The 16676-nt window shown below is 53.1% G+C and overlaps 1 protein-coding gene across 1 annotated transcript in view; it reads right to left on the bottom strand.

Moving 5' to 3' along the window:
* Nucleotides 1-1379: 1379 nt before the first annotated feature.
* GRIK3 (glutamate ionotropic receptor kainate type subunit 3) overlaps nucleotides 1380-16676 on the bottom strand; it is a gene marked incomplete at both ends in the record, with an annotated part of 233303 nt that continues 218006 nt past the window's right edge. The window contains 4 exons of the mRNA XM_082832622.1: nucleotides 1380-1574; nucleotides 4381-4631; nucleotides 5162-5384; nucleotides 16189-16406. Coding sequence (XP_082688748.1) covers nucleotides 1380-1574; nucleotides 4381-4631; nucleotides 5162-5384; nucleotides 16189-16406 — 887 coding nt within the window. The remainder of the gene's footprint in view (nucleotides 1575-4380; nucleotides 4632-5161; nucleotides 5385-16188; nucleotides 16407-16676) is intronic.

Raw genomic sequence — 16676 nt, 5'->3', positions numbered from 1 at the left:
ACCCCTCAATGTACCTCATCTCTGCTGAACCCCCAAACCCCACAAGGTCCCAACTACCCCAGACAAGAGACCAGGGGCCATAAGGGCCTTGTGTCTCTGTGTGGGGCCTTTGGTTAATTCTCCAGGAGGCAGCTTCTCCCTCCCCACCATGGGGGCCCCTATCAGGGAGGCTATTTTGCTCCTGAACACTTGCTTTTCCTGGGGAGCATCTTTAGGTTTGGCAAGTCCAGGAGGCCAGGTGTTCTTAAGGGCCCTTCTGGCTTTCCCCATCTACCCCAGAGTTAGCCTGTGCCACAGGACATGGTCCTCTTTAGAGGAGGGGTGATGACGTTCACTTCAATCTAGGCTACTTTCCTCCTTCCATGATGACAGAAGAAGGTCAAGGTCAACTGGCCAGGAATGGGGAGCTGCTGAAGGGTAGATGGCAAAGAGCTCAAGCTCCCTAATGCCACCAGGGTTTAGAAAACAGCTTGGTAACCAGCGAAGTACAATCTGCAGGCTCGAGGGCCTGAGGGATTTCCATGGAATCCACTGTTTCTCTGGGCTGCAAATACTGTCTCAGTCTCCAGGCATCCTTTGCAAGAGATTCAGGGGGTCTTCTTTCCTCTGGCCGGAATGTGGGGAAGAATTTGCTCTGACCACTCCTCCATTCCTAGAGACCTCCTAGAGGAGTAGGACCCATTGGGACATTGTCCAGAAGAATTCAAAGTGGTGGTCTCTGCGTATCCTCCTCTCCCCCAGCCCCCAGACTCCTCTTTTCCTCTATGGGGCTCTCTGCCTTCAACTTTGCCCAAACAGGGGCTTCCATGGGTGGTGTCAAGTCCAGGAGATCAGGACCACATAAGCAGCCCCTGGGGGATGAAGTCTTCCTTCTGCCCAGGCATGTGGGGTGGCCAATCCCCAACTTCAGCTCCCATTGGCAGCCAAACTATAAGATCCTCAAGGGACCCAAGGTTTGTGTCTCTGGTCTCACAGTCAAGTTCCAGGAGGCCTGGGCTCACGGGGAAGGAGTGGCAATATAAGAGCTGTTTCCCATTTTCTTTGGCCCCTGCAGGGCCATGGTAGAAACTTCTGACTGGAGAAGAGAGTCGAGGGGCAGATGAGTTTGGCCTGAGAGAGGCATGTGCTTCCTTTGGCCTTGGCTGTCTTGGCTGGCAGCTTTAGAAACCCACAGAAGAAACAAGAGGAGGGTGAAGCCCGAGCAGCTGGCCGGGGGGCCTGCTGGTTTCCTAGTAGGTAAGGGCAGAGGACTCTTGGCCCAATAGGCAGGCAGCAGCTCTGGTCCCCAAGCCCAGTATGGGGACTGGGGATGTTCCTTCCAGTGTCCTTTGCTCTCCTCCGCCCTGCCTGCAGGCCTGTGGTCCCCACCCCACCTGTGCCTAGGGGAACACGGGGGCCAATGATGTGCTGCAGGTCATGCTGTCCTTGCCTGGAAGCCGGCGATCGTTGAACGTGTGCATGTTGATGACGGCGTCAGTCTTGACCATCATGGGAGGCTGCGGCTTGTGCTTGACCCGACGCTGGCAGGTAAGGGAGAAGCGGATCTCGTCGGCCATGGTACTGCAGAAGGAACGCTGGGGTGGGGGTACGGGGTGGGAGGGCAAGGGGCACATGGGTGAGGCCCGACCCTGCAACTCCAGCCAACTCCCCCCCTTCCTCCCAGAGCCTGTGCTGAAGCTACCGGGTCTCCCTCACACATTTACCCCACCTGCCTCCTGCCCCTTGTAAGGTGATTATTTTGAGTAGCAGCCTACAGAACGTCACGTCCTTGTCTGGAGTCTAAGGTGGTATCATCTCAGCCCCACTTTACGGATGAGCCAACTGTGGCTCTGACTGGCATGCACATGCATGTTTGAGGAATGTACCCGCCTGACTTTTCTCCACTAGCTTCTGACGGCAGGAACCAGCCAGTTTCATCCCTATGAGGTCGGCCCCCAGCTTTAGGCCTGGCTCAGAGTCAGTGCTTAAGAAACATTTGATGAATATATGGGTAACCTTGCTGGAAGGGCTTCCAACTGAGGGGAGGGGTCACCACGCTCCCACTCAGGGAAGTTCAGTACATATTTCTCAACTGGGAGGCAGGTCCCTGGAGGGCTGTGGGTGGCAGCGGCCTCTTCTGGCCTGGGTCCCTGTGGATATCCAAGAGGGACAGCTCAAGTGCAGCACTGCCCACGGGTATCTGATGACAGTGGCTCCTATGAGACCAGCTGCCAGAGGTTGTCCTGCAGCTTGTCGAGAAGGCAGTGGGGCTGGGAGGTCCGGGCATCAGCACTGAGACAGTTTGTAGGTAGGCTGTGTGGTGAAGGGGAAGGGGGACCTGGTTTTGAATTCTGTCCCTGCCTCTTACCAGCTGTGTGACCTTGCCAAGTGTCCCCTTGCTTCCCTACTAAATGCAGACATCGTCCCTCCTCGCCTCCCTTTCTTGCTTCTGAGACTATTTACTGAGACCCACTCTGTGCCAAGCACTGTTCCAGGTGTTAGGCACACAGCAGTGAAAAAGACAGATAAGGTCCTAGCCCATGGTCTAGGAGCCCATGGTCTAATGATGGGACAGAAATAGATAATAAACTTGTGAACAAATAATTTCAGAGAGGGATAACTATTATTAAGAGAATAAAGCAGTGAAGTGGGATAGAGTGGGGTGGGGAGGGGGTATAGGTGGGAAAGACTACCTGAGCTTCAGCTGAATGACCAAAAGACTCTAAGAATATGGAGTTCTGGGGGAAGAGCATTTCAGGTAGATGGAACAGCATGTGCAAAGGCCCTGAGGCAGAAGTGTGCTTGGTTAAGGACTAAAAATATGGCCAGTGTGTATGGAGCAGAGTAAGTGAGGGGGGAGGGTGGGAAGGAGGAGGTTGGAGACGTGGGCAAGGACCAGATCTCATAGGCTTTTCGGTGGAATTTGGAGCTCATTCCAATTGTAATGTAATTCTAATGTAACCCAAAGAATTTGATTGTTATTTTTAGATGTATCATAATTTTTTAAACCATTCCCTATTATTGGACATTTAGGTTTTTTTCACATTATAGTTAACACTTCAACAAACAACCTTGTCAATAAAATTGCACATGTCCTTGGCCACTTCCATTGGGTGCATTTCTAAAAGTAGAAATTGGGGCTTCCCTGGTGGCGCAGTGGTTGAGAGTCCGCCTGCCGAGGCAGGGGACACGGGTTCGTGCCCTGGTCCGGGAGGATCCCACATGCCACGGAGCGGCTGGGCCCGTGAGCCATGGCTGCTGAGCCTGCGCGTCCGGAGCCTGTGCTCCGCAACGGGAGAGGCCACAGCAGTGAGAGGCCCGCGTACCGCAAAAAAAAAAAAAAAAAAAAAAGAAATTGGTCAAAAGCGTGGCCACTTTTAAAGACTCTGGCCATACTACAAAGTTACCTTCCAGAAACTTACCCTCTTGGACTCCCCCCAGCAATATGGGAACATGTCCCTTTTCTTATACCCGTGTGAACTTGAACACCGAGAATTATCTTTGCCCCTCCTCTTTGCTAACGCAAGCTTCTGATTATAAAGGACTCCATTTAATTTTGGACGGATGGGTAAGTGCATCTTATACATACGACTTAACTGCAATCTCCTTCCACAGTTGCCCTGAATCCCTTTGAACTTTGCTGTGAGAGGAGCTTCCCCGCAGCCCAGTAGCCCTCAACTCAAGGTGCACATTTGAATCATGCCGTACACTTTAAGAAGCCTATTCCAGGCTCTACCACAGGCCAATTAAAACACAGTCTCTGGGAGTGAGGCCAGGGTATTAGCACTTAAAACACTTTCTCCCTGTGATTCCGATTTGCTACTGGGACCCAGAACCACTACCTAACCACAGTTGATGAATTAATCAGACAGGTTGAACCTAGCAAGCTTGGGCCGTCCCTCCTATCTCTTTATTTATTTATTTATTTTGGTTAAACTTTTGATTATGGAAATTTCCAAATATATGCAGAAGTGGAGAGAAGAGTATAATGAACCCCCTATGTAGGCATCACGAAGCTTCGACAATTACCCTGGAGGGGTTTATGCAAGGGAATGACACGGTTTGAATTAAGTTTTAAACAGGGCACTGGCTGCTGTATGGAGAGCAGCTGATCGAGAGGAAAAGTGGAGGCAGGAAGGCCAGACTGGAGGCTGGTGCATGATCCAGCTGGACAGGATGGGTGTGGCCAGGTGTGGAGCTACACTGAGGGGAAAACATGCTCGGAGTCAGTGCAGAGGTGGGGCTGGCAGGGCTTCCTGGCGGACTGGATTCAGAGCGGGCTACGGTGGGGATGGGATCAGACACCACCTTGCACCTGGCACATAGGGGGTTAGAAACCAGCGCAGACCCCGTTCCGTCTCCTTCCCTTCCCCGCGCAGGCCCCAGCTCCTGGGGGCTTACCTGCTCTCGCTCTGCTGTCTTGCGGAGCTTATATACAAACTCGCCCACAGCCACCAGCACAGACAGGACCAGCCCGGCGGCCAGGACGATGAAGATGCCCCCGATCTTCTGGATGCCCAGGGCGCTGGCCTCTTTGTTTTCCTCCTCGGGACACCCGCTGCCCCGCCACCACTTCTCCTTCAGGACGTGCAGCTTGTCCTCCTCCTGCAGCTGCAGGATGGCGATGGTGATCTTGTCCCGGTATGGGGAGCCTGAGCGGGGGAGAGAGGAACCTGGCTGTCAGCAGCCTTCAGTCCACCTGTGCGCCCCTGTCAGTACCCTGGTGGGTGCCAGACACCACCGCTGGGCCTCTCAGTACGCTCACCCAAAGGGGGACCCTAGTGCCAGGAGGCCCCTCTTGAAATCCACCTATGGTGTCTGGGTGGAAGGGTCCTGATTTGGGGTGGAGAGTCTTGCCTACGAACCCCTGTCTCCATAGGCCTGCAGAGCATCTGGGCGGCATCAGCAGGGGTGAGGTCAGGGAGAGGAGGCGTGACCTCTGAATTGACCCCCCACCTTTGTGCCTGCCCAGGTCTCCTCTGCTCAGGCCAGGCCTGACCTCGCAAGGCTTATGGCTCTGCCTTTCTGTTTCTGGGCTGAGGAAACAGCCCAGTGGGGTTTTAAGGCTCAGTGGGGTGACCTGGGAGAGGGAGCAGGGGGCCGTGTGTGCGCACAAGTGGATGTGGCGGTTTCGCTCACCCTTTGTCACCCGCCACCCTCCCGCCTGCAGCCCCACGCTCACCCATGGGCGTGCCAATGCCGTAGCCCTTGGAGTCGATGAGGCCCCCGATCTGGGTGAGGTTGCAGTTCCTCTGGGTGATGTACTCGATGGTGGTGGACTCCATGAGCAGTGCGTAGTCGGCTGTCAGCGCCCGCTGCACGCCCTCCTCGTTGTTCTTCACCAGCGCCGAGGGCTTACTGCTCATGAAGGCCCACATCTTCTCGAAAGTGGAGATCTTGGATTTCTGGGCCGTGGAGAGGGATGGGGAGTGGTGATGCACACACAGTCACTGAGCACACAGGGATCAAGCACAGCTCACCCCTTAGCGGGACCCGGGTCACTGAACTTTGTGCACAGTCCTCAGAGCGAGGGAGTGCGACCCACTGCTCAGATGTGGAAACTGAGGGCCTGGGCGGATAGGTCCCCAGACGCACAGCTGCTGAGTCATAAACCTGAGTCGAGCCAACCTACCCGAAAACACTTGGCTCTTCGCCACGGCACAAGTAGTTTTCAGGCTGTTCTTTTAAAAATTAATTTTCTCTCTCTAAGATTTATTGAACAATTAAACATGTGCAGGTCCTGTTCTAAGTGCTTTGCCTGTATTAACTCACGGATTCTTCCCAGCAATCATAGGGGGCAGGTACTGTCATTAGCCCCATTTTACAGATGAGAAAATTGAGTTTACCTGTGCCTCAATTTGCCTAATTTACTCAGACACAAAGTGGCAAAACCAGGCTTCTAACCCAGGCCATCTGGCTCCAGAGCCCATGCTCCTAACCATAGAGCTGCACTGCCTCGCAGAAACCACTGTGAAGGTGGGGGGAGGGGCAGGGGCTGATGAGGGCAAAGCTCGGTGGATTCTGGGCCTCCCACTCCCACTTCGAGCGGGTCGCTCTATGTACCATGCTCCAGGGGAAGATTTGTCTGAGGCAAGTGCTCCTGTCTGTTCTCCTTCAAAACAGTAAAAGAGAAGCAGGGGGCTTCCCTGGTGGCGCAGTGGTTGAGAGTCCGCCTGCCGATGCAGGGGACACGGGTTCGTGCCCCGGTCTGGGAGGATCCCACATGCCGCGGAGCGGCTGGGCCCGTGAGCCATGGCCGCTGAGCCTGCACGTCCGGAGCCTGTGCTCCGCAATGGGAGAGGCCACGACAGTGAGAGGCCCGCGTACCGCAAAAAAAAAAAAAAAAAAAAAAAAAAAAAAAAAAAAAGAAGCAGGGTGAGAATTGCAGAGAGGGGAGAAGAGTGGGGGCAGTCAGAACAGGTGGTCCACAGACCCCCTCAGCCTCTCGTTCCAGAGCATCCTGGGCAGGACGCTGGTCCATGAATACGGAACCGGCATCCCTGAGATCAGGCCTGGTGGGTGGGCTGCTGTGCGTGCCCCGCCTGGCTGGGGAGACTCAGAGAGGGCCTGGGGCCAGGAGAGGGGTCCAAGGTTCCATGTTGCTTGCTGCCTGGGGAGACTGGGCAGACCTGGGTGCATGCACTCAGGAGATTTCTTGGGAACTTAGTGCCTGCCGGCTGCCTGCTCCCAGCAGGGATCAGCCTTGCCTCTGCTGATCCCAGGGGAACAGGTGGCTCTGCAGGCCTCATTGTCCCTGGCTGTTTCCAAGTCTGGCTGTGCCTGTTTGTGATGTCAGCCTGTCTGACTGGCACCCGGCCCAGCTCCAGTGTGCGTGATGGCATGGGTGCGCTCAAACAGGCTGGCGCGGGGCTGCGGGCGGGGGGAGAAGCTGTGACTGCCAGGAGTGGCGGGGGGAGGGGGCTGGGAGGCAAGTGGACCTTCTCCTCTCCAGGTGTTTCCTAGCGCTAAGGGCTGTCCCCTCCAAGACTGGCTCCTGGAGACCCAAGCACGCCTGGGGGAGGAGGGAGCCCCGGAGCAGCAGGCAGCACCCCACTCGAGATTCCACCTGAGCCCTGAATCTCTTGAGTGCCAGGGATGCCCCCTTTGGGCACGGGGCCTGAGGGCGCCTTCATAGATGAGCAGCCACTCCCCTCCTGCAAATTTATCTGCCCCGAAGCTGAAGGCCTGGAAGGGCTCAGATGCCCAGAGCCCTCAGTGGGTTCCATCGGAGCAGCAAGCTGGCTGCCGCCCGCTCCTGCCGTCCTCAGCCTGTCCCACTATCAGCTATTCCTGCTCCCCGGCTATTCCATCCTCCCATGGCTCCCAGATTCTCCCCCCGTCCCCACTTAGCTACTCTTGCCCTTAAGAACATTCCTGATGTCCAGCTCTTCCAACTCTCCAGACATTTCTTATTTTCTAGATAATTTCTGATATCCAGACTGCCTTCTCCAGTTTCTCCCTTGGGTCCATTCTCACTCTGCTACTTTTCCCGCCCTGATTCTCTACAGTCGGAAGCTTTGAACTGGCTCCGATGATCCCCATCCCTGGGATTCATGCCCTGGTGTGATCCCTTACCCTTGAGTGTGGGCTGGGCTCAGTGACTTGCTTTTAACCCCCGCCCCCAGGAGAGATGGGATGTCATGCCTGAGATTAGGTTACAAGAGACTGTGACTTCTGTCTTGCTTCTGCTCTCTCTGGCTCCTCTGGCTTCCTGCTCTGATGGAAGCTGGCTGCCATGCTGTGAGCTGCCCCATGGAGAGGCCCACATAACAAGGAACAGAGGGCAGCCTCCAGCCGACAGTCAGTGGAGATGGAAACCCTCTGCCCAACAGCCCAGGGGGAACTGAACGCTGCCAACCACCATGTGAGTGAGCTTAGAAGTGGAGCCTGGAGATGACCACAGTGTTAGCCAGCACCCTGATCCCAGCCTGTGAGAGGCCCTGCACAGAGGACCCAGCTATGCCAAGCTGATTCCTGACCCACAGACTGTGAGGTCATAATGTTGTTGTTTTAAGACACTAAGTTTGCGGTAATTTGTTATGCAGCTATAGGTAACTGATACACTCTCTTTCACACATACTGACGCAAGCTACTTTTTTTCCCAAGATCGTTGCTTTTTCAGATGATCAGTTCCAACTCTTCTTCTAATCAGGTTATCCTGATTAGAATTAGAATTCTATCCTGATTAGAATCATCACTGCTTGGCAGGGACACATGGCCTCAGACACTCTGCTCTCTTGGTTATTGTAACTAAATACTATTCTCCAATCAGTGATTTCAGCACCTCAGCTCCTTTTCCATCCCAGTCTGTCCTGCTTTCCAAATTCTCTTTCTTCTACTAGAGGTGGGAATTAGGAGTGTATGAGGCCATCAGGGCTCCTTTTACATCTCCTAATGCATGCAGGCATGCAACCATCCATCTATCCAGCCATCCATCTACCTATCCATCCACCCACCCATCCTCTCATTCATCATGTTCATGTTCTCACCCATTCACTCACATACTATCTACACACTAATTCATTCAACTAACTATCCAACTATCCACCCAGCCTTTTACTTATCCATCCATCCTCACATCTCACCCATCTTACCCACTCATTCTCCGACACAACCAGCCATCAGTAACTTGAAAATGAACCACACAGGGAGCCCTGTCCCACTCCTTCTGTCTCAGAAGAGGATGAGAATGTCTCCTCTTTCTGCAAACGCCTCCCTGCATCCTCTCCCCAACGCCCCATTCCTTCTATACATAGGCATGCCTGACATCAAAATATATGTTCTTCCCAGTAACACCCCATCATAAATGGAGATAGAAATTTCCATTGGAGGCTGGCGAGGGAGAGGCTGGTATTGAGGCTGATGGGCTTTGAGGAGAGACACGTGAAAGCCTGAAGCAGGTGAAGGAATGGAATGGGGAAGATGGGTAAAGACACCAGAAAGCTTGGGCCAGTTAAGATGAAAAGTGACGATAAGGCGGGAAGCTGGCTGTGATGCTGATTTCAAGAGGTTCTGCTCTCCCAGCTCCAGTGTCAACTAATTCATTACCTTCTTCACCTTTAGGCAGATGGGTCTGAAATCTTCTTCCCTAGAAAGGTGGCCCCTGTGTTTGTCTCATATCTTGGGATCCCCATTTTCAACAAAACCCACTGATAGTTTCTGATTCCCCTTAGGTTCTGTCCTTGAGTGATTCTGTGATTCTGAGAACATCCCTGAAAAGCTTCCCTGTGCACCTCTGAGGCAGGGAGGGATACAGCCAGGGCCCCTCCTGGAATCTCAGTCCCCTCTCCTATCTTCCTGGGCCTCGTCACAAGATGCCTGAGTTCCGTCACTGGCCTGAGTTACTTACCACCCCAGGGAATGGAGTCTCACGTACCTATGACTCTAATGCCATCCTGCCTGTCCCAGCTCCAGTGGGAACCTTAATAAGCATTGCTTCAGGGCCAGTCACCCAAATCAATTAATGGAATCGCTTGGAGCAGCCGATACAGGGCGACATGCCAGGACGGAGAGGATTTTTTTATCAGTGAATTTGGCAAGAAAGTAAGTTTCAGACTCACGACTTTCAATTCTAGCCTCCTCAAAGAAGTAAATTGATTTTCCCCCACTGAAGATATTTAATCTTGAGAATTTAACATTTCTGCACAAGAAAATGTATATAGGTATATATATATATATATATGTATAAAAATATATACCAATTCCAAAGAGAGCTGAATCTCAGGGAATGTGTGTGGGGAGGCAATGTGATTCCATGTGAGACCTTGAGTATTTTCCATACTGGAAAAGAGACCTTTCTCCAGATTAACTGGCTTTCTTATCCCTGGATGTGGAGTCTTTGGCCTTATTGGATCCACGTACCCGAGCAGTTAATCATGTCTCTTGGGTTATTTTCATGGGGACCAGGAGGCTCCCTGCCTCTGCCCACTTCGCCAGGGCAGACTTGCTGACCCTCTGGCCCAGCAGCTGCCTCTGCTGTCTGCATGTGCGCCTGAGGCTTGCCTGTGCGGGGGCTGCAGGCTGGCCCCTGAAGGGAGAGTTAGGAGGTGAGGGCTGCAGGCTGACCCTTGCAGGGGGGAGTCAGGAGGCAAGGGCTACAGGCTGGGGATGGAGGTGGTGGGAGGGCTTGGCTCCACTGCATGGACTCTGGTGTCACACCTAGCTGGGTTCAAATGCCAGCTCCTTCTGTGACCACAGGAAGTGACGTCACATCTCTGAGCCTCACTTTCCACATGTGTAAAATGGGAATCAGCTTAGCCCAGAGCCAGGTTCCCAGGAAGTGCCTGATAAGTGGCCAGCGTCATTCTCTGTCTTCAAGCCTCCTTTATTCTCTTTACGGCTCAGTTTTCTCATCTAGAAATTGGGGATAATAATTTCTAGAGTGCAGAGTTTCTATAGAAACTAAATGACATAGTACTCAGTGGCAGAAAATTCCAGTGCTGAGACGGGCCAGGCAAAGTACTGTAAATAAGTAAAGACTGCTGAGTGGAGTTCTGATAAGCTGGAGACGGCCGCCACCTCTTGGCACCTGACAATCTCTCTTCGGGAGAGCCAGCTCAGTGATGCCCCTTCATCTTTCACATTTTCGAGAAGCTGGATATGTGAATTTTTTAAATGCAAAAATCTCCCCATTTTAAAATGCTGGTCACTAATTAAAAATATATAAGAGGGCTTCCCTGGTGGCGCAGTGGTTGAGTGTCCGCCTACTGATGCAGGGGACACGGGTTTGTGCCCCGGTCCGGGAAGATCCCACATGCGTGGAGCGGCTGGGCCTGTGAGCCATGGCCGCTGAGCCTGCGCGTCCGGAGCCTGTGCTCCGCAAAGGGGAGAGGCCACAGCAGTGAGAGGCCCACATACCACAAAAAAAAAAAAAAAAAAAAAAAAAATATATATATATATATATATATATATATATATATATGAAATGTGCTGCCCCCAAAATCGTATCTGTGAGCTAAACAGGGCTGTGTATCACCAAGAATAAACAATAAAAATAGTTAACATTTATTGTATGCATTCTCTGTGTCAGGTATGGTTCTAAGTTTTCTATATAAATTATCCCATTTAATCATCTCAATAATCACCTCTACAAGGGGTGTGTGTGTGTGTGTGTGTGTGTGTGTGTGTGTGTACTATTATTATACCCATTTCATAGGTGAGAAAACCGAGGCACAGAGAGGTCATCAGTAACTGAGTTGTTTTCAATAACTTCCCATCATCCCCAGGCCTCCCCTGCCCCTTTTGCTGCCTTCTGCCTGCCTGCTCTGGGCCTCTTCTATTCTGAGGACCTCTGGGCTCCCCCTGAAGTGTTTAGCTCTGTGCAGGGGTAGACAGCCATCCTGTGATAGAGGCACCAATGTCCTCCACAAAGCCCCCAGGCCCAATCTGGAGGGACCTGGAAGAAGAGAGGTTCTCCAGGTGTCCACTGGCTGGAGCTTCTCCATGGGACTCCAGTTAAACCCTTGCATCAGGAGGGGACTACATGGCAAAAGGAGAAAAGGGGCCAGCCAACTTGCCCATCTTCTGGGTCAGCCAAACAGAGGGGCATCCAGAGGAGAAAGCCTTTGTCTTAAATGTACTGTGTGCCTAGCTCTGGCCTAACCACTGTGTATACAGTGGCTGATTGAATCTCCTTGCTAATTGCTGCATGGTGGGAATCAGTATCCATGTCATCCAGGTGAGCAAATTGAGGCTCAGAGAAGTGAAGTGACTTATCCAAGGTCACCCAGCACAGACAACAGCCAAGACTCAAGTCCTGGTCTGTCTGACTCTGAGACTGCGCCAGGCTGCACCACAATGAATTCTGCCTGGTCACTGCATTTCTGTCCTCCTATCCTGCTTCTGCTTGAAAGCAGGGCTAAGGCTCTATCAGAGAGGCCAGCAGACAGGTCAGGAGAAACTGGGAGCTGAGCTTGGGAGCACCCTCCTGAGCCTTCCAGCCCAGGGAAGAGTCTGCTGAGCAGCTGGAAGGTAGGGAGATGGACTGGATGGCCTCTCCAGGCACCTTCCAGGCTCAGTTGCTAGGATGGGGCAAAGCTGTGCAAGGGGTGGGGCTTGACGGTGCCAGGGACCTGGGGAGCCTGGAACTCTTGGTCCCCAGCTCTATCTCTTTCCTAAGTGGCTGTCGCTCACACACAGTCCCTCCCACGTGTGATGTGTCTCTCCCACCGCAACACCAAAGAGGGCTAAATCCTTGGAGAAGCTGTCTTCTGACATCCTCTGCCTTCAAAGTTGCCCAGCCCTCCCTGCCAAGAACACGCTTTCCCAACGTCCTCCTTTACATTTGCCTACATATTTTTACAGCCAAACACCACTTTCAAAGGCCTCCTTTTTCTTCTCCTAATTAATTTTTATCTTCCAAGATGGAGGGAGGACAACACGGGAGACATTGTTTGTGATGTTTGCTGCTCCCTGACAACTCTTCAAATGAAATTTCCTCTGGAATGATGGGCTGCCACTAGCCACGCGTCTCCCAGGCTACAGGGTGGGGGAGCGAGGGGTCTGGAGCCCCCCGAGAGACCGGCGTCTCGCTTCCTGCTGTTGTCTTCTTTGGATGGGAATGGGCTCTCTCCCTCGAGTGCTGCTCTCAGCCAGGGGGGCTTTTTAAGACAGTTTGCAGCTTAACCGGGAAACATGCTAACTGCAGAAATGAAGTTCATTTGCCCTGTCCTCTGGAACCTTCAGGGGTGCTACCTGCTGGGTTCCTGTCCTCAGCATGGTCTCCTGTATTTGCTTTACTTGGCCTCTGCTGTCTTTTAATTCCATCCTTTAATTCGACAACGGCATCCACTCAACGTGATTATTTAAGCAACTAGGATGTGCCAGGATGGTTCTAGGCTGGGGATACGGCTTCACTCTTCCCCAAGGAACTCCTGGACTGTGGCTGGCTCTTTAGAGAAACAATATGGACACGGAGACAAAGAGCACAGGCATTAGAGCCAGACTACTTGGATTCCAATCCCAGCGCTGCATTTCACCAGCTGTGTGACGTTAGGCAAGAAGTATGAACTCAGGTTACTTTCTGAGCCTTCCTTTCATCATGTGTTAGAGGTGATAATAATAGTCTCAACCTTCTAGGGATGTTATGAGGGTGATAGGAGTGAATACAGGTAAAGTACTTGGAACATTGCCTGGCACACAGTAAGTGCTCAATAAATGTTACTATAATTTTGACTTTGCCAATGTCCCCTAGACATCCAATGGCAACCTCTGGAGCTGATTCCTGTTCAATCCTAGTGCCAGTCTTGCCATATACACTCACGGGTGGGAGAGAGGACCACCCCTCCAGGAGAAGACCCTGGAGCGGTTGCGGGAGAGGGCAGTGTGTATGCAAACAAAGTATCTGACTGTACATCCGGCTCCATTGATCCTTGATCTGCTGTTTGATCACCCGCAACTCACCCAGCCCCTCTGGACCTCTGTTTCTCTAGGTTAAACACAGGTTTCCTTCCAGCTCTAACTTGAAAGTGACCATAAGGAGGTTACCCCCAGGCCCAGTGCAGGGGTGGGGAAGGGGGAGGGCTTGAGGAGGGAGGTATGACTAAGGAGGGTGGGCTGGGGGTGGGGCAGGGAGGAAGGAAGTTTGTCCAGGGAACCTTCTAGGAGGGTCTTTTCTTCTAGCTCATCATCCGAGGAGGGGATAATGCATCCACACTCAGGTTCCTCTCTGCCTACATGACAGTCCCACCGCTGCTGCCGATGGAAGGGAGCCTAGGCAAGAGGGCTTTCATTTGAACTAAAGCAGGAGACAAGGTGGCCAGAGAGCAAGCGGAATTCATTGGTGATCAGGAGGGCAAGGAAGGGGAGTTGGTTCTGCAGGGGGATGTGGAGTTGCTGTTTCTGGCCAAAGGCCCTTGCGAGCCTGGGCCCTTAAGCCCCAGCATCCCAGCTGGGTGGCAGCATCTGTGTCCCTCCCGTGCCCTCCTCACTGCACCATTGGCAGGGAAGGTGGGTGAGGGTAGAGCAGGCTGAGGGAGGTGCTGCTTGATGCCGAGGACAGCAGCTCGGTGGGGAGCAGGGACCAGGCTCTTGGAAGCCAATCTGAGCATCTTAGCATGGAGGGAGGCAAGGGCATCCAATCAGTGGCAATGAGCCTGCGCTGGGCTTATTTATGCTGCTTCCCTTTGATTGGGAGCCCTGCTTAGAGACGGGCTCATCTGTAATGCATGAGGAATGCTCTAGCACAAAGGGCTGGGCCATAGCCTGCGGACAGGCAGAAGCAGGCGCAGCACACGCGCGCACACACACACACACACACACACACACACGCACGCACGCCCATCCCCCCACTCACACTTATCTAAGCACACCTGTTGGGACATTTAAGCAGACAGACACGCATGCACGCTCCACCTACATATCATGTAGACACTGGCACACACCTGTAAACAATCATAGGCACATATCCACATGCCCAGATCACAGAGACACACGCACACATATGCTGGTCAGTACATATATGCAGACACACATGTCCAAGCATAAAGACACACAAGCACCCAGACAGGCTGGCTCTGGTGCATGGACACACACGTGCACACACACACACATGAATGTGCCTTCACACGTCATATGCCGCTACACGTGCACGTGAAGGCATTCACATCCTTGCTCGCCCTCATAAACACACACACGGGGTCCCAGAGAGCCCCTAGCGTGCTTAGGACAATGCTTTATCTTCCCCGCACTCTAAGTACGTGGTGGTGACCTTGTAGGAAGACCGAGTTTGCCAGCGGCAACATCCCGGAGGGGAGTCTGTTTCCTCTCTCTTCGCTCTTCACTAAGCAGCTGCTTCTACCCTTAAGAAGAGGCACAGGGGAGGCCGGGGTGGGGGGTAGTGCTACTGGGGCTCCATTCCCAGGAGGTAGAAGGCTTTCCCACCCAACCCCTTCTTTCTGTCCTTACTCAGGCCCCACTGGAGGCTCAGTCTATCACTCAGAGGCTTAGCCTGGAAGGAGGCAAGGGCTGGGGGATGGGGAACCAGGGCCCGGAGGAAAGCAAACCCCCCCAGGCTTTCAGACGGATTGACTACTAAACACATACATGAATGAATGGACCCATGGCCACAGAATGCCCAGATCCTGACCATTTCTGAGAAATCATTAGCGCAGTGGTCCTCAAAGGGTGGGCCCTGCACCAGCAGTCTCAGCCTCACCTGGGAACTCATTAGAAATGCACATTCTCAGGCCCCCCAGGACCTACTGAATCAGTAACTTCAGGGGTGGGGCCCAGCAATCTGGGGGTTCCCCAAGCCTTCCAGGTGATTTGGACACACACTCAAGTCTGAGCACCGTGGCTCAGAACATGGGCTTTGGAGAAAGGCAGGCCTGGGCCAGCCTCGGGCTCCTTCAGCCGTGAGTCCTTGGACAACCCGCTTAATGCTCCAGGCCTTAGTCTCCACACGTGTAAAGTGGAAACAACTGCAGTACCTACTCCACGGGATTTGTCACGAAGATTAAATGAGACCAAGCATGGAGCACCTGGCCCACTGTGAGCTCTCAGTGGTGGTAGCTATAATTATTATTACTTTAATTTCCAGAAGAACATTTACAGCTATCGGTGGTCAGGGTCATTCAGTGTCCTAAACCCTCAACTACTCTAGTAGAAGGTGAAAAAACAGTAAGGAACTAAGCCAACGCTTTACAAAACAGGAGGGTGCAGCAAAGTCATGGCCAGATCCCCACGAGAGCAGTAACCTGAGCAGCTGACAGGGGCTTTACACGGACACCAGCGTTCCACGAGCGTAATATGCTAAGGAATGCTTGTAAATGCTTGTTCAAGTTTTAAGCCTCCTTCCTTCCCTGGAGGATGTTCCCCCTGCTGCTCTCTCAGTGGTGGAGAGCTCACCCCAAGCCCAGGCCAGCCTCTTGGAAGTGGAGGCTGCTGAGACGCAAAGCCAAGGGCAGGGAGCCCCGTGGCCCCAGGGCCTGTGTGTGTGTGTCTGGGCCATGCTTCTCCTTCCCCCTTTTCCAGCCTCTTCTTTCCACCTGTCCTCCTCTGATGATTTAAGGAAACACAGCATATTCATGCTGCTTGTCCCAGGTATGGACACTTCTAGGATTCGTGCTGGGACCAGCCCAGATGGCCACATCACTACAGCTCCTCAAAGTCAGCTGGTCCCAAACAGGGATGGGCGGAGCCCTGGGGATTTCTGGTCCTTTGGCTCTGTGTGGTTAGGGAAGGATAGTGAAGGGAGGGAGAAAGTCTCACCTTGAAGAAGGTCATGGTGGCCCCGTCCTTGACAGCCCCATACTCGATTTTGGTTTGCTTGGCCAGGTCATCGGCAGAGTCGATGGGCGATTCCATGCGCTCCACGGTCAGAAAGGCAGCCAGGTTGGCCGTATAGGAGGAGATGATGATCAGCGTGAAGAACCACCAGATGCCACCAATGATGCGCGTGGACAGGGCTTTGGGCATCAGTTCAGACCCTGGGAGGAGGGAGGAGGAGACTGGTGGTCCCTGAAAATGCTCAGACCAGGGTTGCTGGGACACGGACTCCACTGACAGCCTAGTAACAGCGGAGACCTCTTCCCCAGACCAGTGGCTCTCCAAGTGTAGTTCCTGGACTGTCAGCATCACCCGGGAACTTGTTAGAAATGCACATTCTCAGGCCCCGCCCCAGGACCTAATGAACCAGTAACTTAGGGGTGGGGCCCAACAATCTGGGCTTTGATAAGCCCTCCAGGTGATCCTGATTC

This window comes from Leucopleurus acutus (genome assembly GCF_964270905.1).
Source record: "Leucopleurus acutus genome assembly, chromosome: 2".
NCBI lineage: Eukaryota > Metazoa > Chordata > Mammalia > Artiodactyla > Delphinidae > Leucopleurus > Leucopleurus acutus.
The sequence above is the reverse complement of the archived record's forward strand: the minus strand, read 5'-3'. Positions and strand labels throughout refer to the sequence as shown.